The sequence below is a fragment of the Natrix helvetica genome (assembly GCF_964273705.1).
Source record: "Natrix helvetica genome assembly, chromosome: 3".
Lineage (NCBI taxonomy): Eukaryota > Metazoa > Chordata > Lepidosauria > Squamata > Natricidae > Natrix > Natrix helvetica.
Genome location: NC_138549.1, coordinates 169,172,353 through 169,194,590, shown reverse-complemented (window position 1 = coordinate 169,194,590; position 22,238 = coordinate 169,172,353). Strand labels below are relative to the sequence as shown.

Below are 22,238 nucleotides of genomic sequence, written 5' to 3'. Positions count from 1 at the left end.
TTCACACTTGTGTGGCCCCTTTATTTTTAATCACCAAAAGAAAAAACAAACAAAACAGAATTAGCCTATTATAAAATAGGCAGGCACGATAAAACAGTTTTTAAATTTATTTTTACACTAATGTATACACTCGTTTTCAATAGTGTTTGTTTTCTGTACTTTGTTTTTTTATCAATACTTAAAGTTGAAAGGGTATAATGTGTCGTTACTGAATATTCTTTATAATATTGGAGAAATCTTTTAATTCATCTCTTTAAGAAACAGGTGTGTGCACATTTTTCCTCATAAACCATTCTTACTAAGAATTCTCACCCTAGAGTGGGCTCTAAGTATGTCATGATATTCCATTGAATGTTGTAGAATCTGTTTCCAGTGCAGTTGTGATTAATTCACACCCACAAAAACTCAAATGGATGTCCAACATGGCTTTGATCCAATAGATTAAGCTGTTGTGGACACAAAATTTCGGGGAGTGAATTTCAAGGGAATCTTTGAATTATGCACATTTTATAAACGATAATTTTAATCATCCAGTTTGATTCAATTCACCCAATTTACATTTGTGAACCCCAATCAAAATAGGGAGCTCTGCAAAGTATCCCACTTCCTAGCCATTTAACGCCTGCATTTTCTGTCTGAATCACCAGCCCAGGTATGTACAGTTGTTGGACAATCTGGAAAATAATGAGTTTACATCTGTTATTTTACCAGTAATAATATGGGATTAATAAACACCAAATGAAGTCATTGCAAAAACTGGTATAATCTTAGGAAGAGGGAATCTCTTTAACTGGAAAATACTTTAGGAATAACGGTATATCTCTTCAAAGAACTGGTTCTGTTTGGCATGAAATAGACATTAACTACAGGGTCCATTATGTGTAAGTTGATTCCCCCCCCCCCAGTGGAACTGAAAAATAGCATCCATTTTATTAACCCTCTTTCAATCAGGACAATGTTTCTTTCACTGTGTATTAACAATTCCATTGTGGGGTTCTTTGGTCCTCTCTAAGGTTGGAGGTTTTCTTGCAGACATTTCATTACCAAACTAGGTGACGTCATCAATGCACTGATGTCGCCGCCTAGTTGGACAACTAAACATCTGCAAGAAAACTAACAAGTTCAGAGAACACCAAGGACCCCACAGTTCAACCCTGAGCCATAAATACTCTCTCTTGGTAACAACTCCATTGAATGCCGTGTTCCCTTTCCTCACTTCATTCAACTTCATGCAGATCTATGATTTCTTGAATTTCCCTCTAGCAGCAGCTCCCATGCAGGCAGACGAATCACAGAGTCCTGTAGTTCCTTGTGCTCCAGCTGAACCTGGTCTTCCAGAGTCCCCTGGTAACCCAGGATCACCAGGCGCACCATTCCGGCCATCTTTCCTGATTCCAGGAACACCTGGTGGTCCTTGGGAGGGGAAAAACAAAAGATTCAGCATGTTATTCGGCATGTTTTCAAGGACAAAGGCAGCAGCTGGAGAAACAATCACCTTTTTTAAAAAAATGGTTTGGTTTTAAAGCTAAGTGTGTCCTCAGGGCCATTTTTCTTTCCCCGTATCTAGATATTGATCTAGATTGCCAACTTCTCGACCTAAATCAAGGGGTCTCCAAATTTGGAAACTTTAAAACCGATGGACTTCAACTCCAGAAGGTTGGCTGGGGAATTCTGGGAGTTGAAGTTCACAAGTCTTAGGGAATTCTGGGAATTGAAGTTTAGGGTCCTCAGGTTGAAAAATTTGGAGATCCCTGCTCTAGATTGGTTGACATGGAGAAACCTGTCAATTTCAGCTGCTCTCAATTTCTCACCTTTGCCAATTGGTTCCTTGAATTAGCTATTTTTTTCCCCCTACAAGTCCCAACAAAATTTGAATATATTACGGTAGGCTTCCCCCCCCCCCGCCCCCCAAATTGTCAGCATTCCAACTAACTCCTTATTGCAATTCAGAACTCCGAGACAAAGTCCATCGAAGTAAAATTTTATTAGAGAAGTCATATTGGCACATCTGGGGAAACCCAAATGTAAAATCCTGCACTTCCCCCCACCCACACTAAAACTCACACCCCGCCCTGTCCAGTGACATTCACATCACATGGCCCAATCAATCTCCCTGTCTCAGCTGCCGCCAAACTTCGGTCACTCCCCTCCAGGTGCCAGCAGCCTGACCTTGATCTCATGTGAAAGAATGTTGTTACCCCGACACAAGTGATGTCGAGCTGGCCACATCCACCATGGCCAGCCCCCCCCCAGCCCCCTCCCCCGAGATCAAACACAATCCTGATGCGGCCCTCAATGAAATCGAGTTTGACACCCCTGCTATAAATCCTTCAATTCCCCACCATTCAGTTAGAACCGAAGAAGTTTCTTGCATGAGAAGTGAAATGTTTTCAAGGGGGGGGGGGAGGGAAATGAAGAAACTCCAGTTACCTTTTAAAAAGCACCTTTGGGGACAACCATGACCTGGATGATTGAGAATCTCCATAGACATTTCTTTGAAGACATTTTGCTTCTCATCCAAGAAGCTTCTTCTGAGCTGAAAAAGCTTCTTGGATGAAAAGCGAAACGTCTTCAAAGAAAAATAAAGTCTAGTTACCTCTTGAAAAAGCACCTTTGGGGACAACCATGACCTGGATGGTTGAGAATCTCCATAGACATTCCCCTGCAGAATATTCTTTTCAACTCACCTTGCGGCCCTTGATCTCCAACAGGTCCATCCACGCCTTTGCCAACGACTCCTTTGTCTCCCTTCTCACCTGAGTCCCCTATAAAATGTAAATAAAATCCATCCATCAGAAAGGAAGCTGACCTAGGAAAGAAACATCAAATCCAATCTTTCGTAGGTTTCAATGCATGGCAGGTACTCCTCAACTTCTGACCACAAGCCTGACCTCGGAATTTCTGTGGCTGGGTGAGGTTTACCCCAGTTTACATCCTTTCTTGCCAGAGTTGTTAAGTGAATCACTGCAGTTGTTAAGTAAGTAGTGTGGTTTTTTACGTGAATCTGGCTTCCCCCTTGACTTTGCTTGTTAGAAGTTCGCAAAAAGTCTCACGGGTGGTTTTTTTTCCCAAGAAGCAACTGGACTTCCTGGTTTTTCTTTGAAGACGTTTTGCTTCTCATCCAGGAAGATTCTTCAGTTCTGATTGGATGGTGGGCAATGCCCTTTCTTGGATGAGAAGCGAAACGGCTTCAAAGAAAAAACAGAAAGTCCAGTTGCCTCTTGAAAAAGCATCTTTGGGACAACCATCACCCGGATGATTGAGAATCTTCATAGTTAACATCTATGAGTACATGAATACATGCCGTTTTGATCAGGTGACCATGGGGATGCTGCAATGGTCATTAAGTGTGAAAAACGGTCATAAGTCACTTTTCCCGGTGCCATTCAGAGGTGGTATTCAGCAGGTTCTGACCAGTTCTGGAGAACCGGTAGAGTAGTTCGGAGAACTGGCAAATACCACCTCTGGCTGGCCACGCCCTCATCTATTCTCTGCCTCCCGAGTCCCAGCTGATTGGGAGAAATGGGGATTTTGCAATAACCTTTCCATGGAGTGGGGAGGGAATGGGGATTTTACAGTATCCTTCCCTTGCCACTCCCACCAAACCATGCCCACCAAGCCATGTCCACAGAACTGGTAGTAAAACATTTGAATCCCACCACTGGTGCCATTGTAACTTCCAACAGTCACTAAATAAATGATCATAAATTGAGGATTACCTGTAATCTCTTTGGGGCTTTACTCACCTCTGGGCCCAGGAGCTCCCAAATGCCCTGGAGGTCCCCTGTATCCAGGTGGGCCACGAGCCCCAGGATGTCCAATGCTCCCCATTGCCCCAGCAGGCCCCGGAGGTCCAGCGGGCCCAGGCTTCCCCATGAGTCCAGGAGCCAAGGGTTTCCTTAAATTAGCAGCTAACTGGGCAACATGCTCTGGAATTAAAAACAAACAAACTTAAAAACTGCAGGGTGGATTTTTATCAGTCACTGGAGGCAGTGGAAGCACTCAAAGCATTCCCAGAGAAGCTTGCAAACATGTTGCTATAAAATAAAGCATGCCAAACCATTTTGGATAAAAAAAGGTTTTAGCACCCCCCCCCCTTTTTTTTTTTTAAGATTGAATTTTAGCCAGTTGCTGCAAAATCTTTGTGGGCTTTAGCCTGTTTTTTAAAAATACAAAATAAATACACAGAATAACTAAATAGATAAGATGATATGGGCAGAAGACAGAAAGAGATAGATGATGGAGAGAGAGAGAGAGAGAGAGAGAGAGAGAGAGAGAGAGAGGGAGAGAGAGAGAGAGAGAGAGAGAGAGAGAATATGATGGATGGATGGAGATACTAGACAGAAATAGATGAATGGAGATACACACACACATATATACACACTTGCACAATTGGTGCCAGCTGGGACACTCAATATATATAGCTCAGCTGGAAACAGTCTTAGTTCTCATTCTTCCCAAATAGATAGTCTCCAGTCCCCTAATCATCTTTGTTGCTCTTCTCTGCACTCTTTCTAGAGTCTCCACATCTTTTTTATATCAAGGTGACCAAAACTGGATGTAATATTCCAAAATCATAATATAACATTAATAATAGATATAATCAATCAATACTCTGGAAAAACCAAGAAGGGACGTAGTGGCCTAGAGGTGGAGCTCTCACAATCAGGAGGTTGTGACTTTGATCCTGGTTAGCGGTAAATATTTATGTTTCTGAGCGCAAAGAGAAAATATCTACTGTGAGCTCCTCATAGGTGTCAGGAAGGGCATCTTGCCAGTAAACACTCAGTGGCCCCAACTGCATCTTGATGCAAGGGACTACAGGGTCATTAAAAGAAGGGGAAAGAAAAAAAATCTCTGGAGTACCCAAGGGATGGATTTTAAACCATCCTTATTCCCGTATCTCATATGTCAAATTCCGAAGTCCTACTTGAAGGCCAATGAATAGAATAGAATAGAATAGAATAGGCAGGAAACTCTACAACACTTCAGACAAATGTTTATCTAATCTCTTCTTTAAAATTTCCATTGTTGGAGCATTTACAACTTCTGGAGGCAAGTTGTTCCACTGGTTAATTGTTCTGTAAGGAAATTTCTCCTTAATTTTAAGTTGCTTCTCTCCTTGATTAGTTTCCACCCATTGCTTCTTGTTCTACCCTCAGGTGCTTTGGGGAATAGTTTGACTCCCTCTTCTTTGTGGCAACCCCTGAGATATTGGAAGACTGCTATCATGTCTCCCCTAGTCCTTCTTTTCATTAGACTAGACATACTCAGTTCCTGCAACCGTTCTTCATATGTTTTAGTCTCCAGTCCCCTAATCATCTTTGTTGCTCTTCTCTGTACTCTTTCCATAGTCTCAACATCTTTTCTACATCGTGGTGACCAAAACTGAATGCAGTATTCCAAGTGTGGGCATTATAAAGTGGTATTAACACTTCACGTGATCTTGATTCTATCCCTCTGTTTATGCAGCCTAGAACTGTGTTGGCTTTTTTGGCAGCTGCTGCACACTGCTGGCTACTATTTAAGTGATTGTCCATTCAGACTCCAAGATCCCTCTCACAGTTACTACTATTGTAAGGTGACCAGATTTTAACATTGGTAAAGCGGGACACCATTGACCGGGAGGGAGGGAGGACGCTCGGAGGGGGCACAGCCAAGAGCGAGACTCGGTCTTTGCCGCGGCTGCTGCCCGCCTGGCGCTTTCTCTCCACGTGGTGCTTGGTGAGCGGAGAGGCGGCCGCCTCGCCTGCCACTCCGCTCCGCTCTCCCTCCCTCCCTCTGCAGACCCAGAGACAAAACAAACAGAAAGGAGGCGTGGAGCGGGGGTAGCCGCCTGGTAGAGCGCTCACAGCCAGCAGACGGAGGCGGCGGGGGACAAAAGGCAGGCCAGCGCCAGGGTCCTGCCTCTCCAGGCCGCCAAGCGAGCGGAGCAGCATCGCGGACAGCCCGCAGCCAGGGCGGGGAGGCGGGGCGCGCATCGACGGCTCGTCCATTCTGTGGCGCACCAGGTAAGGCGAGCCAGTCCGGCCCAGCCAGCCGAGGCTCTTCCTGCCTGTCTCTGTGTGCGCGCCGATCCTGGCTGGAGCCACGGGGGAAGCACCGCTTGAGCGCCCGGTGGGATCGGGAGCCCTGGGGAAGCCCCGCTCCCCAGCAGCCGCCAGTGCCGCTTCCCCCTGGGCTCCGCACGCAGCCACCTCCGCCTCATCTCGGCCACGCCACGACTCCGCTTGGGAGGCGCGTGCGTGCCGCCGCTGCTTCCTCCGGAGCCGGTTCCTCGGAAGGAGCAAAAGCCGCCGCTGCCACCACCGTGTGAGGACCACGATGCCTGGCTGAGCCTCAGCTCCACCGCCGCCTGGCTTGTCCCTAGCTTGTCGTGCATTCTTTCCAAAAATCGGGACTTTTTTATAACACCGCGGGACGCGGATCAAATTGTTAAAAATCGGGACTGTCCCGCCAAAAGCGGGACGTCTGGTCACCTTATACTATTGAGCAAGGTACCACCTATACTGTACCTATGCATTTGGTTTTTCTTGCGTAAATGTAGGACCTTACTCTGTTCACCATTGAATTTCACCATTGAATGAAAAGGACTTAATGCAACTAAACAGGTTGCCTCATTCATTTTTAAAACTGTAATCTTAAACAACAGTTAGGCCTATATTTAGAAATGTAAAGCAACCCCCACATTCAACATTTGACTTCTTAATTATGTAGTTCAAAAACACCAAGAGTCTAGAAAATAAATCCCCTTCTGAGATCCTAGGAAGCCATAGCCAAAGTCAACAGCTCTGTGTTTGATGGGCTGCGTGAAGAAAAAGCAAGTCTCCTTTTCTTTTTCCAATTATGCAAATGTTTTTTGAAAAAAGATGCTTTGTAATATTTGGGAGTCTCTAGGCAGCCTTTTTGTTTCATCCAGTTCTCTGTTTTTAGGTTTGCTCCACAGCTTCCAAAGCTGATCCCAGAGTCCCAGGTCTCTCAGAAGTTTTTCTGATCCAAGGCTTCCCCAAAAAGCACAAGGCAGAGTCCTGGTCCTGACAAAACCCCTTTTATTAAAGGAATGTGAATTCCTCTCATTCGCATTCAGCAAAGGCCTGGCAAACAATCTTTCAAAGGAATATTTATGACCACAGACCTTATCTAGCTTGGATGCCATGTAAATAGTTTCCAAATGAGGTGCTGTGCAAGGAAAAACTGGGCACAGAGTCTCTGAGATTCACAGACAGATCTTCACACTCCTGAACGAATTGTTTCCTGCAAAAGCCCACTCCCCCTTCGCTTCTCTTTTATTTAGTATGGGATGGGCCAATCACCTTCCACCTGTGACTTTACTCCCAAGTCTACCCTGATTTCTGAGTTGTTCTTGTCTTTTGGCAGCTCTGTGCATGTGCACACTGGCTGTTCTTCTGCCCCACTGATGTCTGACTCCGAAGGCAGCTGATAACTGTCGGATGGCCCTGGCCCCTTCTCTGCCTGCGGCACAGAGCCCTCCTCAGAGCCTTCCCCAGACTCCAGGACTGGCCCATGTTCCTCCCCAACCTCCTCATTGTCCGAATCTGCTGCCTGCTCTGCTGGCCGCTGGCAGGCCACAACAGAAGCCCTTCTGACTCTTTAAAGGATTTGCTCAGGTTGTAGGACTTGTCACCGAAAACCTTTTTGTAATCTTTTAACGACCCCGTAATCCTTTGCAGTGGAGTGGAGTCTGGGCAACTGAATGGAGCTGAGTGTTTACTGGCCGGATGCCCTTCCTGTCACCAATGCGGAGTTCACAGCTGATATTTACTCATTGTGCACAGAGAGAGAAATATCTGCCTCTACCTAGGATCAAACTCACAGCCACCTGATTGTGAGGCAAGAGCTCCCCCTCTAGGCCACCGCACCACTCACTTGTCACCAACAATCCATTTAGCAAAATAAATATTATTTCCTTGCCCAAAAATTTGCAGCTGTACTCACCGCTGATCATTCCGTCGCAGAGTTCTCGGATGCGTTCCTCACTAGCTTCTGTTCCCTAAAATTATTATTAATTTATTTTTTCAATTTTTCAATCTTATTAACAAACTTGTAAAATACACACACACAAAACTTAGACGTACAACACATTTACACAATTCAATACAAACAGGAGCTTCCTGTTCTTTCTAACAGCAATTATCAATCGATACCGCTCACCTTATATTATTTCCCCTTCTATTGTATTTCATTTGGATTTCACCATTCTTAACACTCTTATTTTACTCATAACTATTATTTTTGAGTTTTGTTATATTCCTTCATTGATTCTTGTTTCTTTCCTCCATCCACCTATACCATTTATCCCATATCTGGTAGAATTGTGATTCTTCTTTTTCCTGAATTTCTTTAGTTAGTTTGTTCATTTCAGCACAATCCATAACCTTTCTTATTATTTCATCTTCGCTTGGAGTTAATTTGTTTTTCCATTTCTGGGCAAAGGCAATCCTTGCCGCCGTAATTAAATGTAGTATTAAATACTGGATACTGGATTTCTTTTTTGTATTTCGCAGACATTATTCCTAATAAAAAAAAATTCAGGTTTCCATTCTATTTTAACCCCAGTTATTGCCTCCAGCCAATTTTTGATCTTTTTCCAAAAAATTTTAGCCTCCTCACAGGTCCACCATAAATGGTAATATGTTCCGTGTATTGATTCGCATTTCCAACATTTTGGGGAGGTATTTGTTGAGATTTTAGCTAACCTTGTTGGTGCCAGGTGCCATCTATAAAACATTTTGTACTGGTTTTCCTTGTATGCAACTGATAATGTCATTTTTAAGTTTGTTCCCCAAAATTTTTCCCATTTGTCTAATTCAATGTTATAGCCAAAGTTCTGCGCCCATTTTATCATTTGTTCTTTCACAATTTCCTCTTCCATTTTATACTTCAGGAGAAATTCTGTTCCCTAAAATTAAAGGAAACGGTAAAGGTTTCCTGTGTCAAGTTCAACTCTAGGGGGCGCTGCTCATTTCCTAGCGGAGGGAGCCAGCATTGTCCAAAGAAACTTCTGTGGTGATGTCACCAGCATACGCCGAGGCGCACGGAACGCTGTTTACCCTCCCAGCAAAGTGGCACCTGTTTATCTACTTGCATTTGCATGCTTTCGAACTGCTAGGTGGGCAGGAGCTGTAGCAGGGAACAGGAACTCAGCCCATTGAAAAGAGCTTGGGTCTCGAACCCTGGCTGTCAGCTTTCCAGCAGACAAGCTCAGCATCTTTAACTGCTGAGCCATTGCGCCCCTATCCCTAATATTATGCAACAATATTTTGAAATCCCTCAGAAGAGTTGGGGGTCTCATTGTGAACATCTACTGCACCCTCCCTTAATTTGGTCTGCGCCAGAGATTGTTATGACTTCTAAAGAGTTGCAATTTATCTTCCAACGTCAGGGTACCTCGCTACGGAGCTCCCTAAGTAACTCTGCAGCAATCTTTCATTCATTGCGAGGCTGAAGGTTTTATAGGTAGTCCTTGACTTACCACTTAACATCTGTGGTAAGAAAGGTTGTAAGATGGGGCAAAACTCACTTAACACATGTTTCACTTTACAACAGAAATTATGGGCTCAGTTGTGGCCATTAGTCGAGGACTACCTGTATTAGGAGTAGCACAGTGAAAATGAGCTTTAAATTGGAATCGGAAGGAAAAGACGGGCAGACAAGCACCAACAAACAATTGCACAAGGTGTCACGGTTCCGACAGATGCCCTAATTAACTCATGAGTCTCGAGCCAAGTTTCAAAAGAAAACCAGCTATTTATTAGGAGGAGCATGTCGGCATCTACTCCAGTGAGGTCAACTCTGCCGCGAGTAATTTATGGCTCAACTTTGACCTGTTCCCCCCCTCCTCTCAGTCTGTGTCATAAATCACATTCTCCAACGAGGCACCCCCGTGGGCTGTAGAAATCCACGCTTCACAAGCTGGCTCTGGTAATTGGAGATCCTACCCTGGAAGAAAGTATATGTGGAATGTGCTCCCTCCTCTTGCTGCCCATGGCAACTCGAGAGCAGGCTAGAAATGCTTTGTGAGTTGACGCAAGGCTTTGCCCAGAACCTCTTACCGGGGGGCCTGGTTTCCCCACAATCCCAGGGATTCCTTGCTCGCCTTGCAAACCCATTTTGCCAGGATGGCCTGGAATTCCTGGAAGTCCAGCAGTTCCATTGGGGCCATGGACTCCTTTCGGGCCAGGCTCTCCTCTCTGTCCCGCCTGCAAAAGAAGAATGAAGAACATCCCAGATCCGTGATGGCAAACCTATGGCACAGGTGGCACGCAGAGCCCTCTATGTGGGCACGCCAGCCGTCGCTCCAACCCAGCTCCACCCCTGGCCAGCTGGTCTTTGGGTCTCTGCTGCGCATGCGCGGGAGGCGGGGCGAATGCGGGAGACATATGCCCGCAAGTATGGGGGGATGGGGCAAATGCATGGGGGTGTCTGCTCGCAATGCATTTTGGGGCTTTGCTCGGCTCCCCCCTCCCCATTTTGGGCCTGGAAGGCCTCATGCACCAACCTGGAAGCCAAAAATGGGGCGCATGCATGGGGGAGCATGGGAGGGGTGGTTCATGCACAAATGCACAGCAGGTCACATGTGTGAGGGTGGGACGCATGCAGGGGGCTGCTCACATTGCATTTTGGGGCCTCACAGGCCCCGCCATGCCCCGTTTTGGGCCTGAAAGGCCTCCTGCACCAACCAGGAAGCCAAAAATGGGTGATGGCGAGGCGGATGTGTGTGTGTGGAGGTCACGCATGCATGCACTGGAGCAAGGTGCACATGGGGGGGTGTCGTGCGCACTTTTGGCACATGACAACAAAAAGTCTAGCCATCACTGTCCTAAATGGAGAAGCTGTGGCCACTAAACTGGGCCTAAAAGCCCCTGAGGGATGCAGCTGCCTTATAGAAGCTAAGCAAATCTCTAATCGTGATCTGGACGTGTGACTGACTGGTAACCATCATGGGTGCTACCTAGGCGGAGGACGTTGGGTTAAAACTTGTCACGATGTTAAAAAGTTTGCTAGGCCTGAACTGCCTGAATTGACACTCAAGAGTTAAACTAAGAAAGCTTTATTGCGCAGGTCATAAAACAAAAAAAAGGTTCTTATCTGAAAGTGATTTATTGCGCACGCGTTACACATTCCAAAATTCCTCTCTTCTTTGTTCGGCAGCCAACTTTGGCTAACGTAGCTTTCATTATCAAAATGTAACCAATTAGTTATTTTCTGTTTTATTTTATTATTAAAGTTTGTTTATTAATTAGAATACTTTTAAAGACTTATTTTTCTCAATATCTCAAAAGATATGCAGAAGGGAATCAGCCACGGTTCATCGATCTCTAACAGGGTGTTTTTTTCCCCTGACAACTTGGTAGCAGAGGTTTGGCTGACAACTTGGTAGCAGAGTTTTGGCTTTTGATGATACAAGCTGAGATGACTACAATTTATGGCTGTATTTTCCCTTCATGCTATCTAAAGATAACCGACTAAGCCTAATTAGCAATGTCGAAGAAGAGAAAGAAAAAGAAAGATGGGGCGAACACAGATGAATCAGCTTCCTCTGACAAAGAGGCTCCCTCGGACACAGAGAAGCAAGATCAAAACGTGCTTCAGGAACAACAAATTCCTTCAGGTGCCGAGCCAAATATGGGAGAAGGAGCTACAGGACGCGACATCCACGAAACGAGGTCAGTGGTTCCTCCTTCTAAAATATCTCCAGGAGATTATGAATTTTGGGGGGCCAAGCCAAAACTTCCCACTCTGCCAGAGCCACTCCATTCCCAGACCCTCGCAGATTATCAAACGATTGATGAATGGCAACTGCCGGCACAGAAAATATCCTCCCACGCAGAAAGCAGATTTTATAACATCTCCCCAGATGGTGAGCAAGAAATGCAAAGCTATCTATATCAAATAGAACGTTTAGAAAAATATGCTAGGGAGGCGAGAGTGTGTTTTGACGAAATAAAGCGAAGTAGAAGAAGCTCCCCCACTCCCAAAATGTCTGAGGACGCCATCTTGTCTTCTTCAAAACAACAGCCTAAGACACACCCCACAGAGTTCATTGGTCAATTAGAACAAAGAGACATGTACACGTCACCGAGGTCACGTGGTCCCTTTGAGCCCATTGAACTTCAGCATACGTATAGAAAGGAGAGGCAGCCAAAAAGTGAAGCTGCACTGCCATCTGCTGGCGGAGAAAAATTATTACAACAAAAGGTGATGAATTTTAAAGAATTAGCTATGAGTCCTTTAGAAGCCAAAACTTTGTCTCCAAAGGTTAAGTCTTCAATACCCCCTGGCGGTGTGGAATTCTCCCTAGATGGAAAAAGGCAAAGCCAGAGGCAAATTCGAGGAAGCCAATTTGATGTTGCCACGCAAAGGCCAATGATGCAACCCCAGCATCCCCTGGTTCAACAACCAGCTTTGCAACCAGAGCAACAAATTGTTCCTCAGCAGGTATTCACAGTCACCCCCTTGACTGGTGAGTCCAAATTAAAGGAGTCAGGAGAGAATTATAAAGCCTGGGTCAGTGAAATTGCGCTCTTGCTTCGAAGAGAAGGCACATATTCCATGGTTTTTGATCCTCCCCGTCAACCCTGGACACCTGCAATAAGAAACCTTGAAAACAGAGCTATCACGACTTTACTCATGTCAATGGAAATTGAAATCCAAGGTATCTTTCCACCTGATGCAACTGCCCAAGAAATATGGGCTATTTTGGAAGATTGCTACAGGCCCGTTTCAATTGAATCCTCATGTTTGCTCATGTCTGAGTTCCATGGTTCGAAGTTGAAACCTGGTGAACGAATTGGTGGACATTTGACCAAACTGAAAAGAATGAGAAGTGAATTGAGACAAAATGGCCATGTAATCGATGATATCCAAATGATTAGCATCATCATTAACTCATTGAATTATGAATGGAAAGATGCTGTTGCAAAGATTAACTACGTGCCTATTGCTCAACGCACAGTTAACCACGTTTGCAGACTTTTAGTGGAAGACGAAGCTATCAGGTTAGCTACCCCACATCTGCAACGGCCTCCAGCACCAAAGGCTCCAGCCAGACGTCCCTTCCGAGGAAGAGGCTACGCTCCAAGGATGCCAAAATGCTACACCTGCAACCGTGTGGGACATGACACCCGGGATTGTCCCCAACGAGTTCCAGCTCCCGCCACGTACCAGCCCAGAGGAACAGATTCCAGAGGCAGAGGTAGAGGCGGAAGACAAGGTCGTCGTGGTCCAAGGCGTGATCCACAAGCTCCGCTTGCAACACTGGCCATAACCAACGTTCCACAACCTGATCCAAAGTTCGACAGACGTCTTTTGTGGACTTTAGATAGTGGAGCAGCTGTGCACGTTACCCACAGAAGGGAACTTTTCACAGAGATGGGCGAACCAGAGCCCGAGTATCGAGAACTGTATTCCTTCACCAACCACACTTGCAAGGTTATGGGAAAAGGAACTGTTTACATTGAAGAGCTCGATACACACATCCCTGATGTTTATTACATACCTTCAGCAACCAGTAATTTGCTTAGTCAAAGTCACTTGTCTAGAGAGTTAAAGTTCCAGGTTCACCACCTCGAAAAAGCAAGTTACTTAGTTAAAGATGGTGATATTGTTGCTGAAACCATGCTGATTGGTGGTGTTTATTACTTAAAGCCAAAGCCTAAAGGGCAAGCACAGGCAAGTATGCAAACTCCAAAAAGGCACAACGCAAACCCAGAGAGAGTTGTCCCAGAGAGAGAAAGCGTTACTGTGCCAAAGGCTCCTAAAGCCAACAAACAAAGAAAACAGAAACAGATTGCTCAAAGCAAGCCTGAGGGTCCTCATGAAACTGTTAATGTTGAGAATTCACTAACTGGTAAACCTTTGCATTCCAGGTGTATTCACAAGTGGCACAGAAGATTGGGGCATGCCAGTTTCCGTGTTCTTAGAAAGATGCCGGAGTTCGCAAAAGGTTTGGATCTAAAGGGGTGTAAGGTGTTTTTTGGATTGTGCCGTTTGCAAAAAGGCTAAATCCAAGGCGGCTGCAATTCCCAAACACGCTACACGCCGGTCAACACGCATTTTTGATTTGGTACACACTGACATAGTGGGTCCTTTCCCACCAACACTTGGTGGCAGAAAGTATTTTTTAACAATTGTAGATAATCATTCTAGATATGGATTTGTATATCCTATGAGAGAGAAATCTGAGACCTTTCAGATCTTTAAAGACTTTGCAGCGTTTGTTTCTACACAATACCAAGTTCGCATCGCCAGAATCCAGAGTGACCGTGGTGCAGAATTCATGTCTCAGCGTTTCCAGGACTGGATGCGTAAGAATGGAATTCTTCATCAGACATCTGCTCCATATACACCGGCTCATAACGGAGTCGTAGAAAGAAGACAAGGGGTTCTACAAACCATGATGCGTTGTCTTCTAGAAGATGCCAATCTCAGTATCGCATACTGGGGTGAAGCAATCAAATATGCAAATTACATTGTCAACCGTACTTGGAGCAGTGTAATCAATCAAACTCCTTTCTACATGCTGTATGGCTACAAGCCTGATCTCAAGAACCTCCACATTTTTGGTTCATATGCTATGGTGAACACTCCTATAACTCAAGGACCAAAGAGACTGAGATTTATGGGTATTGATGATAATTCAAAATGGTACAAATTCATTGATACTAAACATGTGATTGTCATTTCACAATCTGCTAATTTTGAGGAAGACATTGACTGGTCCAGGATTCATTCCAATGATCCTGAAGTTTATTTTCCTAGAGATGGTGTTCCAGATGCCACGCAGCCTGATGACAATTCGCAGGCAGATGTTCCTTCTACCAGTTCTTCACAACCTGATGTTCCGTCTTCTCAAGCCGCGGATGCTGATGCTAGCGACGAACGTGAGGACGAGGATGATGATGAAGAAGAAGAAGAAGACTGGACTGTTGTTCCTAGACGCTCCAAGAGGGCCACAAAAGGAATCCCTCCACAACGTTATTCATGGCAACTGACAAAATCACCATTACCTTTGATTTGCAACGTTACTCTTCCTCCAGAGACATTCACACAAATCAAACAGCTTCCTGATTCAGAACAAGACAAATGGTATGATGCAATGCAGGATGAAATGGACAGTTTGAAGAAACTTAATGTATTCACACCTGCAAAACCTCCAGCAAACAAGAAAGTCATTGGCACCCGATGGGTCTACAGAATCAAGAAGAAACCGAATGGTGAGTCTTTATACAAAGCCAGACTGGTAGCTCAGGGTTTCGCTCAACGTTATCCTGAGGACTACACAAACACTTACTCACCAACAGTCAGAACTGAAAGTGTAAAAATTGCTTTAACCACTGCAACTATTCTTGGTTTAGAAGTTTTCCAATTTGATGTGGACACAGCTTATCTACATGCAGACCTAGATGAAGAGATCTACGTGAGAAGCCCTCCAGGATTCCGAAAGCAAGAAGGGGATACCTGGTTCCTGAACAAAAGTCTTTATGGTCTGAAACAGTCAGGTTTAATGTGGTATTTATGTCTTACTGACAAACTAAATTCAATGGGCTTTATTAAGTCCGAAACTGATGAATGCGTGTTCACAAAAAGATCTAACAATGCATATGAGATAATTCTTGTTTATGTTGATGATATTGTTTATATTGGTCCAAATAAGAAAATGAGTGAGATTTTTGCCAAAAGTTTGCAGAGATACTTCACACTAAAATCTTTAGGACACATTAGCACTTATTTAGGTGTTCAAATTGAAAAGACACAGAAGGGGTTTAGTCTTTCACAAGAAGAGAAAATTGACCACATTCTACATCATTGCAACATGAAAGATGCTAGCACAACAAAGACACCCATGCAAACAGATTTTCACAACTTAACACATGAACCAAGTCCTGAGTTCGAGGATCAAACACTTTATCGTTCAGTCATTGGTTCACTATTATACATTAGTAGTTGGACCAGACCTGACATCGCACTTAGTGTTAATCTTTTATCACGACACGTAGGTAAGGCAACACAATTTCATTGGTCATGCATTAAGAAGTTGTTGAAATACCTAAAACACACTAAACACATGAAGTTATTGCTAGAACCAACACACACTGATCAACCAAAGTTGATTTGTTTTGCCGACGCCGACTGGGCGAGCGACAAGAAGTCACGCAAAAGCACTTCTGGTTACATGATGTTCCTAAATGGTTGTCCTGTTTACTGGCAAGTGAGAAAACAGAGTTTTGTTTCATGTTCATCTACTGAAGCTGAATATGCTTGTGTTTCAGATGCTTGTAATTCTCTAACGTGGTTTGATGCTTTGATCACAGATATCTGGACACGTCCGATTCGACCAATCACTGTGATGGAAGATAATGTATCTGTTGTTTATATTTCTGAGTCACATTTCACAGGTTCTAGGTCCAGACACATTGACATTCGTTATCAAAACACAAAGCAATTAGTTAAGCAAGGTTTTGTTAAATTGCAATATGTTTCTACACATGATCAGATCGCAGACATGCTTAACAAACCACTTGCCGCAAATCAACACGAGTATCTGCGAAAGAAGATGTGCCTTAATTGATGATTTGATGACGTCAGCCCAGACTAGCAAAAGAAGGGGTGTCACGATGTTAAAAAGTTTGCTAGGCCTGAACTGCCTGAATTGACACTCAAGAGTTAAACTAAGAAAGCTTTATTGCGCAGGTCATAAAACAAAAAAAAGGTTCTTATCTGAAAGTGATTTATTGCGCACGCGTTACACATTCCAAAATTCCTCTCTTCTTTGTTCGGCAGCCAACTTTGGCTAACGTAGCTTTCATTATCAAAATGTAACCAATTAGTTATTTTCTGTTTTATTTTATTATTAAAGTTTGTTTATTAATTAGAATACTTTTAAAGACTTATTTTTCTCAATATCTCAAAAGATATGCAGAAGGGAATCAGCCACGGTTCATCGATCTCTAACAGGGTGTTTTTTTCCCCTGACAAAACTGGCCCCAAGTTAACCAGTCAGCTTCCATGCTCAAGGTCTCAGTGCTCAAGGAACTCAATGTCTCCTGGCTTCTAGGCAGCATCTTATCCACAAGACCAAACTGGCTCCATCAATCAATGAGAATAGAGCTGGGAGGGACCTTGGAGGTCTTCTAGTCCAGCCCCCTGCTCAGGCAGGAGACCCTATATCATGACAGACAGATGGCTGCCCAGTCTCTTCTTAAAAACCTCCAGTGATGAAGCACCCACAACATCTGAAGGCCAGCTCTTCCACTGGTTGATTGTCCTCACTGTCAGGAAGTTTCTCCTTAATTCCAGGTTGATTAATTCTCCTTGATGAGTTCCTATCCCTTGTTTCTTGTCCTGCCCTCAAGAATAATTTGACCCCCTCCTCTTTGTGGCAGCCCCTCAAATACTGGAATACTGCTATCATATCCTCCCCAGTCTTTCTTTCCTATAGACTGGCCATACCCAATTCCTGCAACCGTTCTCTCTATGTTTTTGTCTCCAGGTCTTTAATCCTCTTTGTTGCTCTTTTCTGCACTTTTTCCAAAGTCTCAACATCTATTTTGTAATGTGAGACCAAAACTGGATGCCGTATTCCAGATGTGCTCTCTCTCTCCTGTACGTTTTGTTGGAAATGCCCTCCTGTCTTCCTCAGTCTACCACCACATCAGTGGTGGGTTGCACGCGGAAGGCCCCGGTACGGGCGTACCAGAGCCTGCCCGGAGCACCGGATACCGTTCCGGTACAGTGCTCCGGAGGGCCTACCTGCCTGCTCAAACTCCTTACTGGTCTTTTAAGTCTTTGGCACTTCCACGCACGTGCATGGTACGTACAGCGCCTGTGCGATGCTCCGCTGAGCAGCTGGAGCATCACGGAGGCTCGCAGAAGTGCTAAGACGCATGCGCATGCTGCACGCATCCATGTGGACGCCGCTGGACCTGAACAGGATCCGGAACCCATCTCTGCACCACATGCAAACAGCTTTTGCTTAAAGCACTGGCTGCTATATTGTTGGCCTTCTGTTTTGCACGGCTCGCGGGGACTTTTAAGTGAAATATAGGAATGGTGGGCAAGCGGTCGGGAAGCCTTTTGTAAGTGACATTCACTTTCCTTTGCCTAGCTTCCTCTGACAGCGACGTCTCAGGTTTTTAAAAAATAAAACCCAGCAGGCCAATGAGTACAAAGCCATATAATGAAAAAAAAGTATAGGACACTCACTTCCCCTTTCTGTCCAGGAGAGCCAAAAGGGCCCTAAGAGAAGAAGAAAGAAATCGAAATGAAGTTACTTGTTTCAATCCCATGCAGGAAACCCAAATGAAACGGAAGGATCCGGATTGCTTTTCATGGCAGCTCACAAATACGCCATCCAAATTTATCATCTGAACAACTTACTCGGGGATTGAAGTAGAATTAAAGAATGCTAGAGTTGGAAGGACTATAATGCCAGAGTTTGTTGCAGAAAAATCCAGAAAGCACAAACAGATAACTGATGCAGCAGGATTCGTTCACTTCTTTACATACATAAGAATAGATGAATAAATGTACAATCCCAACAGGTGGTTCTCCCAAGTAAACACAAGGCAGGAGAGTTACAGGCAAACATAAGCAGTTAGCTTCATATCAGAGGACAAGCCCAGACAGACTGCTTAAGTTTACTTCTCAGAGCAGCAGACTGCTTAAGTTTCTGTTTCAATTCTCTGCACTGACTCAGACGGTTGCAGGCTAACCCACGCCCTGGATTCGAGCCATCTGGCATGGCTCTCAGTCACCAAATAGTTTCCCATTGGCTGACCCAGTTGCCATGCCTAATTATTGGCTGAGCTTGTTCCTATGTCTCTCCCAGTCATGAATATTCTAACCTATAAGTGTCGACTTTTGTAGAGTGTGGGAATACACTCTGCATTTCCATCATCGTGGATGAATATAACTGGGGTCTTCCCTAGAGTAACCTTCATCATGCTGATTCAGTTCTGTATCATATCTTCAGTTCCGAGGTCCTCTGCTCCAGAGCCTCGCAGATGTGTCGAGGAGTTAGTTAAAAATAAAATTAAAAAGATCCCAGGACCACTGAATCAGCAGGCAAAGCTGTAGTTTAGTGCTTCTCAACTTTGGCAACTTTAAGAGATGTGGACTTGAACTCCCAGAATTCCTCAGCCAGGCTTTCATGCTTAAGGCGGGACTGGAACTCACGGTCCTAGTGATTGGCCAAAATTCATCCAGCCAGCTTTTGTGCCTAAGACCAGACTAGGACTCACTGTCTCCTGGTGATTGGTCCAAAGTTGGCTTTCATGTCCAAGGCAGGACTGGAACTCAATGTCTCCTGGTGATTGGCCCTAAGTCACCCAGCTGCTTTCATGCCTTAGGTGGGACTAGAATTCACTGTCTCCTGGTGATTGGCCCTAAGTCACCCAGCAGCTTTCATGCCTTAGGTGGGACTGGAACTCACTGTCTCCTGGTGATTGGCCCTAAGTCATCCAGCAGCTTTCATGCCTTAGGTGGGACTGGAACTCACTGTCTCCTGGTGATTGGCCCTAAGTCACCCAGCAGCTTTCATGCCTTAGGTGGGACTGGAACTCACTGTCTCCTGGTGATTGGCCCTAAGTCACCCAGCAGCTTTCATGCCTTAGGTGGGACTGGAACTCACTGTCTCCTGGTGATTGGCCCTAAGTCACCCAGCTGCTTTCATGCCTTAGGTGGGACTGGAACTCACTGTCTCCTGGTGATTGGCCCTAAGTCACCCAGCAGCTTTCATGCCTTAGGTGGGACTGGAACTCACTGTCTCCTGGTGATTGGCCCTAAGTCACCCAGCAGCTTTCATGCCTTAGGTGGGACTGGAACTCACTGTCTCCTGGTGATTGGCCCTAAGTCACCCAGCAGCTTTCATGCCTTAGGTGGGACTGGAACTCACTGTCTCCTGGTGATTGGCCCTAAGTCACCCAGCAGCTTTCATGCCTTAGGTGGGACTGGAACTCACTGTCTCCTGGTGATTGGCCCTAAGTCACCCAGCTGCTTTCATGCCTTAGGTGGGACTGGAACTCAATGTCTCCTGGTGATTGGCCCTAAGTCACCCAGCAGCTTTCATGCCTTAGGTGGGACTAGAATTCACTGTCTCCTGGTGATTGGCCCTAAGTCACCCAGCTGCTTTCATGCCTTAGGTGGGACTGGAACTCACTGTCTCCTGGTGATTGGCCCTAAGTCACCCAGCAGCTTTCATGCCTTAGGTGGGACTGGAACTCACTGTCTCCTGGTGATTGGCCCTAAGTCACCCAGCAGCTTTCATGCCTTAGGTGGGCCTGGAACTCACTGTCTCCTGGTGATTGGCCCTAAGTCACCCAGCAGCTTTCATGCCTTAGGTGGGACTGGAACTCACTGTCTCCTGGTGATTGGCCCTAAGTCACCCAGCAGCTTTCATGCCTTAGGTGGGACTGGAACTCACTGTCTCCTGGTGATTGGCCCTAAGTCACCCAGCAGCTTTCATGCCTTAGGTGGGACTAGACCTCAATGTCTCCTGGTGATTGGCCCTAAGTCACCCAGCAGCTTTCATGCCTTAGGTGGGACTAGACCTCAATGTCTCCTGGTGATTGGCCCTAAGTCACCCAGCAGCTTTCATGCCTTAGGTGGGACTGGACCTCAATGTCTCCTGGTGATTGGCCCTAAGTCACCCAGCAGCTTTCATGCCTTAGGTGGGACTGGAACTCACTGTCTCCTGGTGATTGGCCCTAAGTCACCCAGCAGCTTTCATGCCTTAGGTGGGACTGGAACTCACTGTCTCCTGGTGATTGGCCCTAAGTCACCCAGCAGCTTTCATGCCTTAGGTGGGACTGGAACTCACTGTCTCCTGGTGATTGGCCCTAAGTCACCCAGCAGCTTTCATGCCTTAGGTGGGACTGGAACTCACTGTCTCCTGGTGATTGGCCCTAAGTCACCCAGCAGCTTTCATGCCTTAGGTGGGACTGGAACTCAATGTCTCCTGGTGATTGGCCCTAAGTCACCCAGCAGCTTTCATGCCTTAGGTGGGACTAGAACTCAATGTCTCCTGGTGATTGGCCCTAAGTCACCCAGCAGCTTTCATGCCTTAGGTGGGACTAGAACTCACTGTCTCCTGGTGATTGGCCCTAAGTCACCCAGCTGCTTTCATGCCTAAGGTGGGACTCACGCAGCCAGTTTTCATTACATACCAGTTCTCCTTTACTTCCTGGTAGTCCGTCTGTCCCAGCAATGCCCTATGCAGGAAAATAAAAAGAATATATTTATCAAAAAAGAAAACAATAATAATAATAATAATAATTTAAATTTATTAGCCGCTCCCTTTCCGAATAGGACTCGGGGCGGCGTACAATGGAGTAAAAAACATATAACATTTACATAAATCCATGACATACATAAGTACATAGACACACATGTTCGGAGGAGGTTAACAGATACAATACATAGACAATTAAAAACCATTAAAATACCCTAATTATAAAACCCCATGTACAATCCAAATTCAAAATGTTAAAAACAGACAGTCAGGAGGGATACAAGAAAATTACGGTTGAGCCAGGCCAGATAGTTGGAAGAGGTGGGTCTTCAGTTGTACACGGAAGGAGCGGAGATCGGAAGTAATCCTGATGTCCCGGGGGAGGTCATTCCACAGGGCTGGGCCCATCACAGAGAAGGCTCTGCTCCTGGGTGTCGCTCCCCGACACTGTTTGGCGGTCGGCACCCGGAGAAGTCCCTCTCTGTGAGAGCGGATTGGTCGTAGGGATGTGTGGGGCAGGATGCGATCCTGCATGTAACTAGGCCCTGTGCCATGAAGCGCTTTAAAGATCATAATCAAGACCTTGAAACGCACTCGGTAGACCACAGGAAGCCAGTGCAGCTCGCGCAGGAGAGGTGTTACAGGGGAGAATCTAGTCCTCCCCATGATCACCCGCGCGGCCGCGTTCTGGACCAGCTGTAGTCTCCGAGTGCATCTCAAAGGAAGCCCCATGTAGAGAGCATTGCAGTAGTCCAGGCGAGACGTCACCAGCGCATGGGTGACTGTGCGTAGGGCATCCCGGTCCAATAAGGGGCGCAATTGGCGCATCAGGCGAACCTGATGGAACGCCCCCCTTGCCACGGCTGTTACATGGTCATCCATGGACAGCCGGGCATCCAGGAGGACGCCCAAATTGCGCACCTGTTCCATAGGGGCTAATTGCACCTTCATTGCATCAGCCCAAACCTAAACCAAACCTAACTCAGAC

At 45.6% G+C, this 22,238-nt stretch overlaps 1 protein-coding gene across 2 annotated transcripts in view; it reads right to left on the bottom strand.

The window, feature by feature from the left end:
• The window catches only part of COL9A3 (collagen type IX alpha 3 chain), a 75,832-nt gene continuing 53,594 nt past the window's right edge, over window positions 1–22,238 (bottom strand). Inside the window, exons 26-32 of one of the 2 annotated variants that reach the window (XM_081949704.1) lie at window positions 21,186–21,230; window positions 18,226–18,258; window positions 10,074–10,220; window positions 7,957–8,011; window positions 3,747–3,929; window positions 2,688–2,765; window positions 1–1,413 (exon numbers count right to left, since the gene is read on the bottom strand). In XM_081949704.1, the coding sequence (XP_081805830.1) occupies window positions 1,238–1,413; window positions 2,688–2,765; window positions 3,747–3,929; window positions 7,957–8,011; window positions 10,074–10,220; window positions 18,226–18,258; window positions 21,186–21,230 (717 nt within the window). In that variant the 3' untranslated portion in view covers window positions 1–1,237. The remainder of the gene's footprint in view (window positions 1,414–2,687; window positions 2,766–3,746; window positions 3,930–7,956; window positions 8,012–10,073; window positions 10,221–18,225; window positions 18,259–21,185; window positions 21,231–22,238) is intronic. The other variant, XM_081949705.1, reaches the window with a different exon arrangement.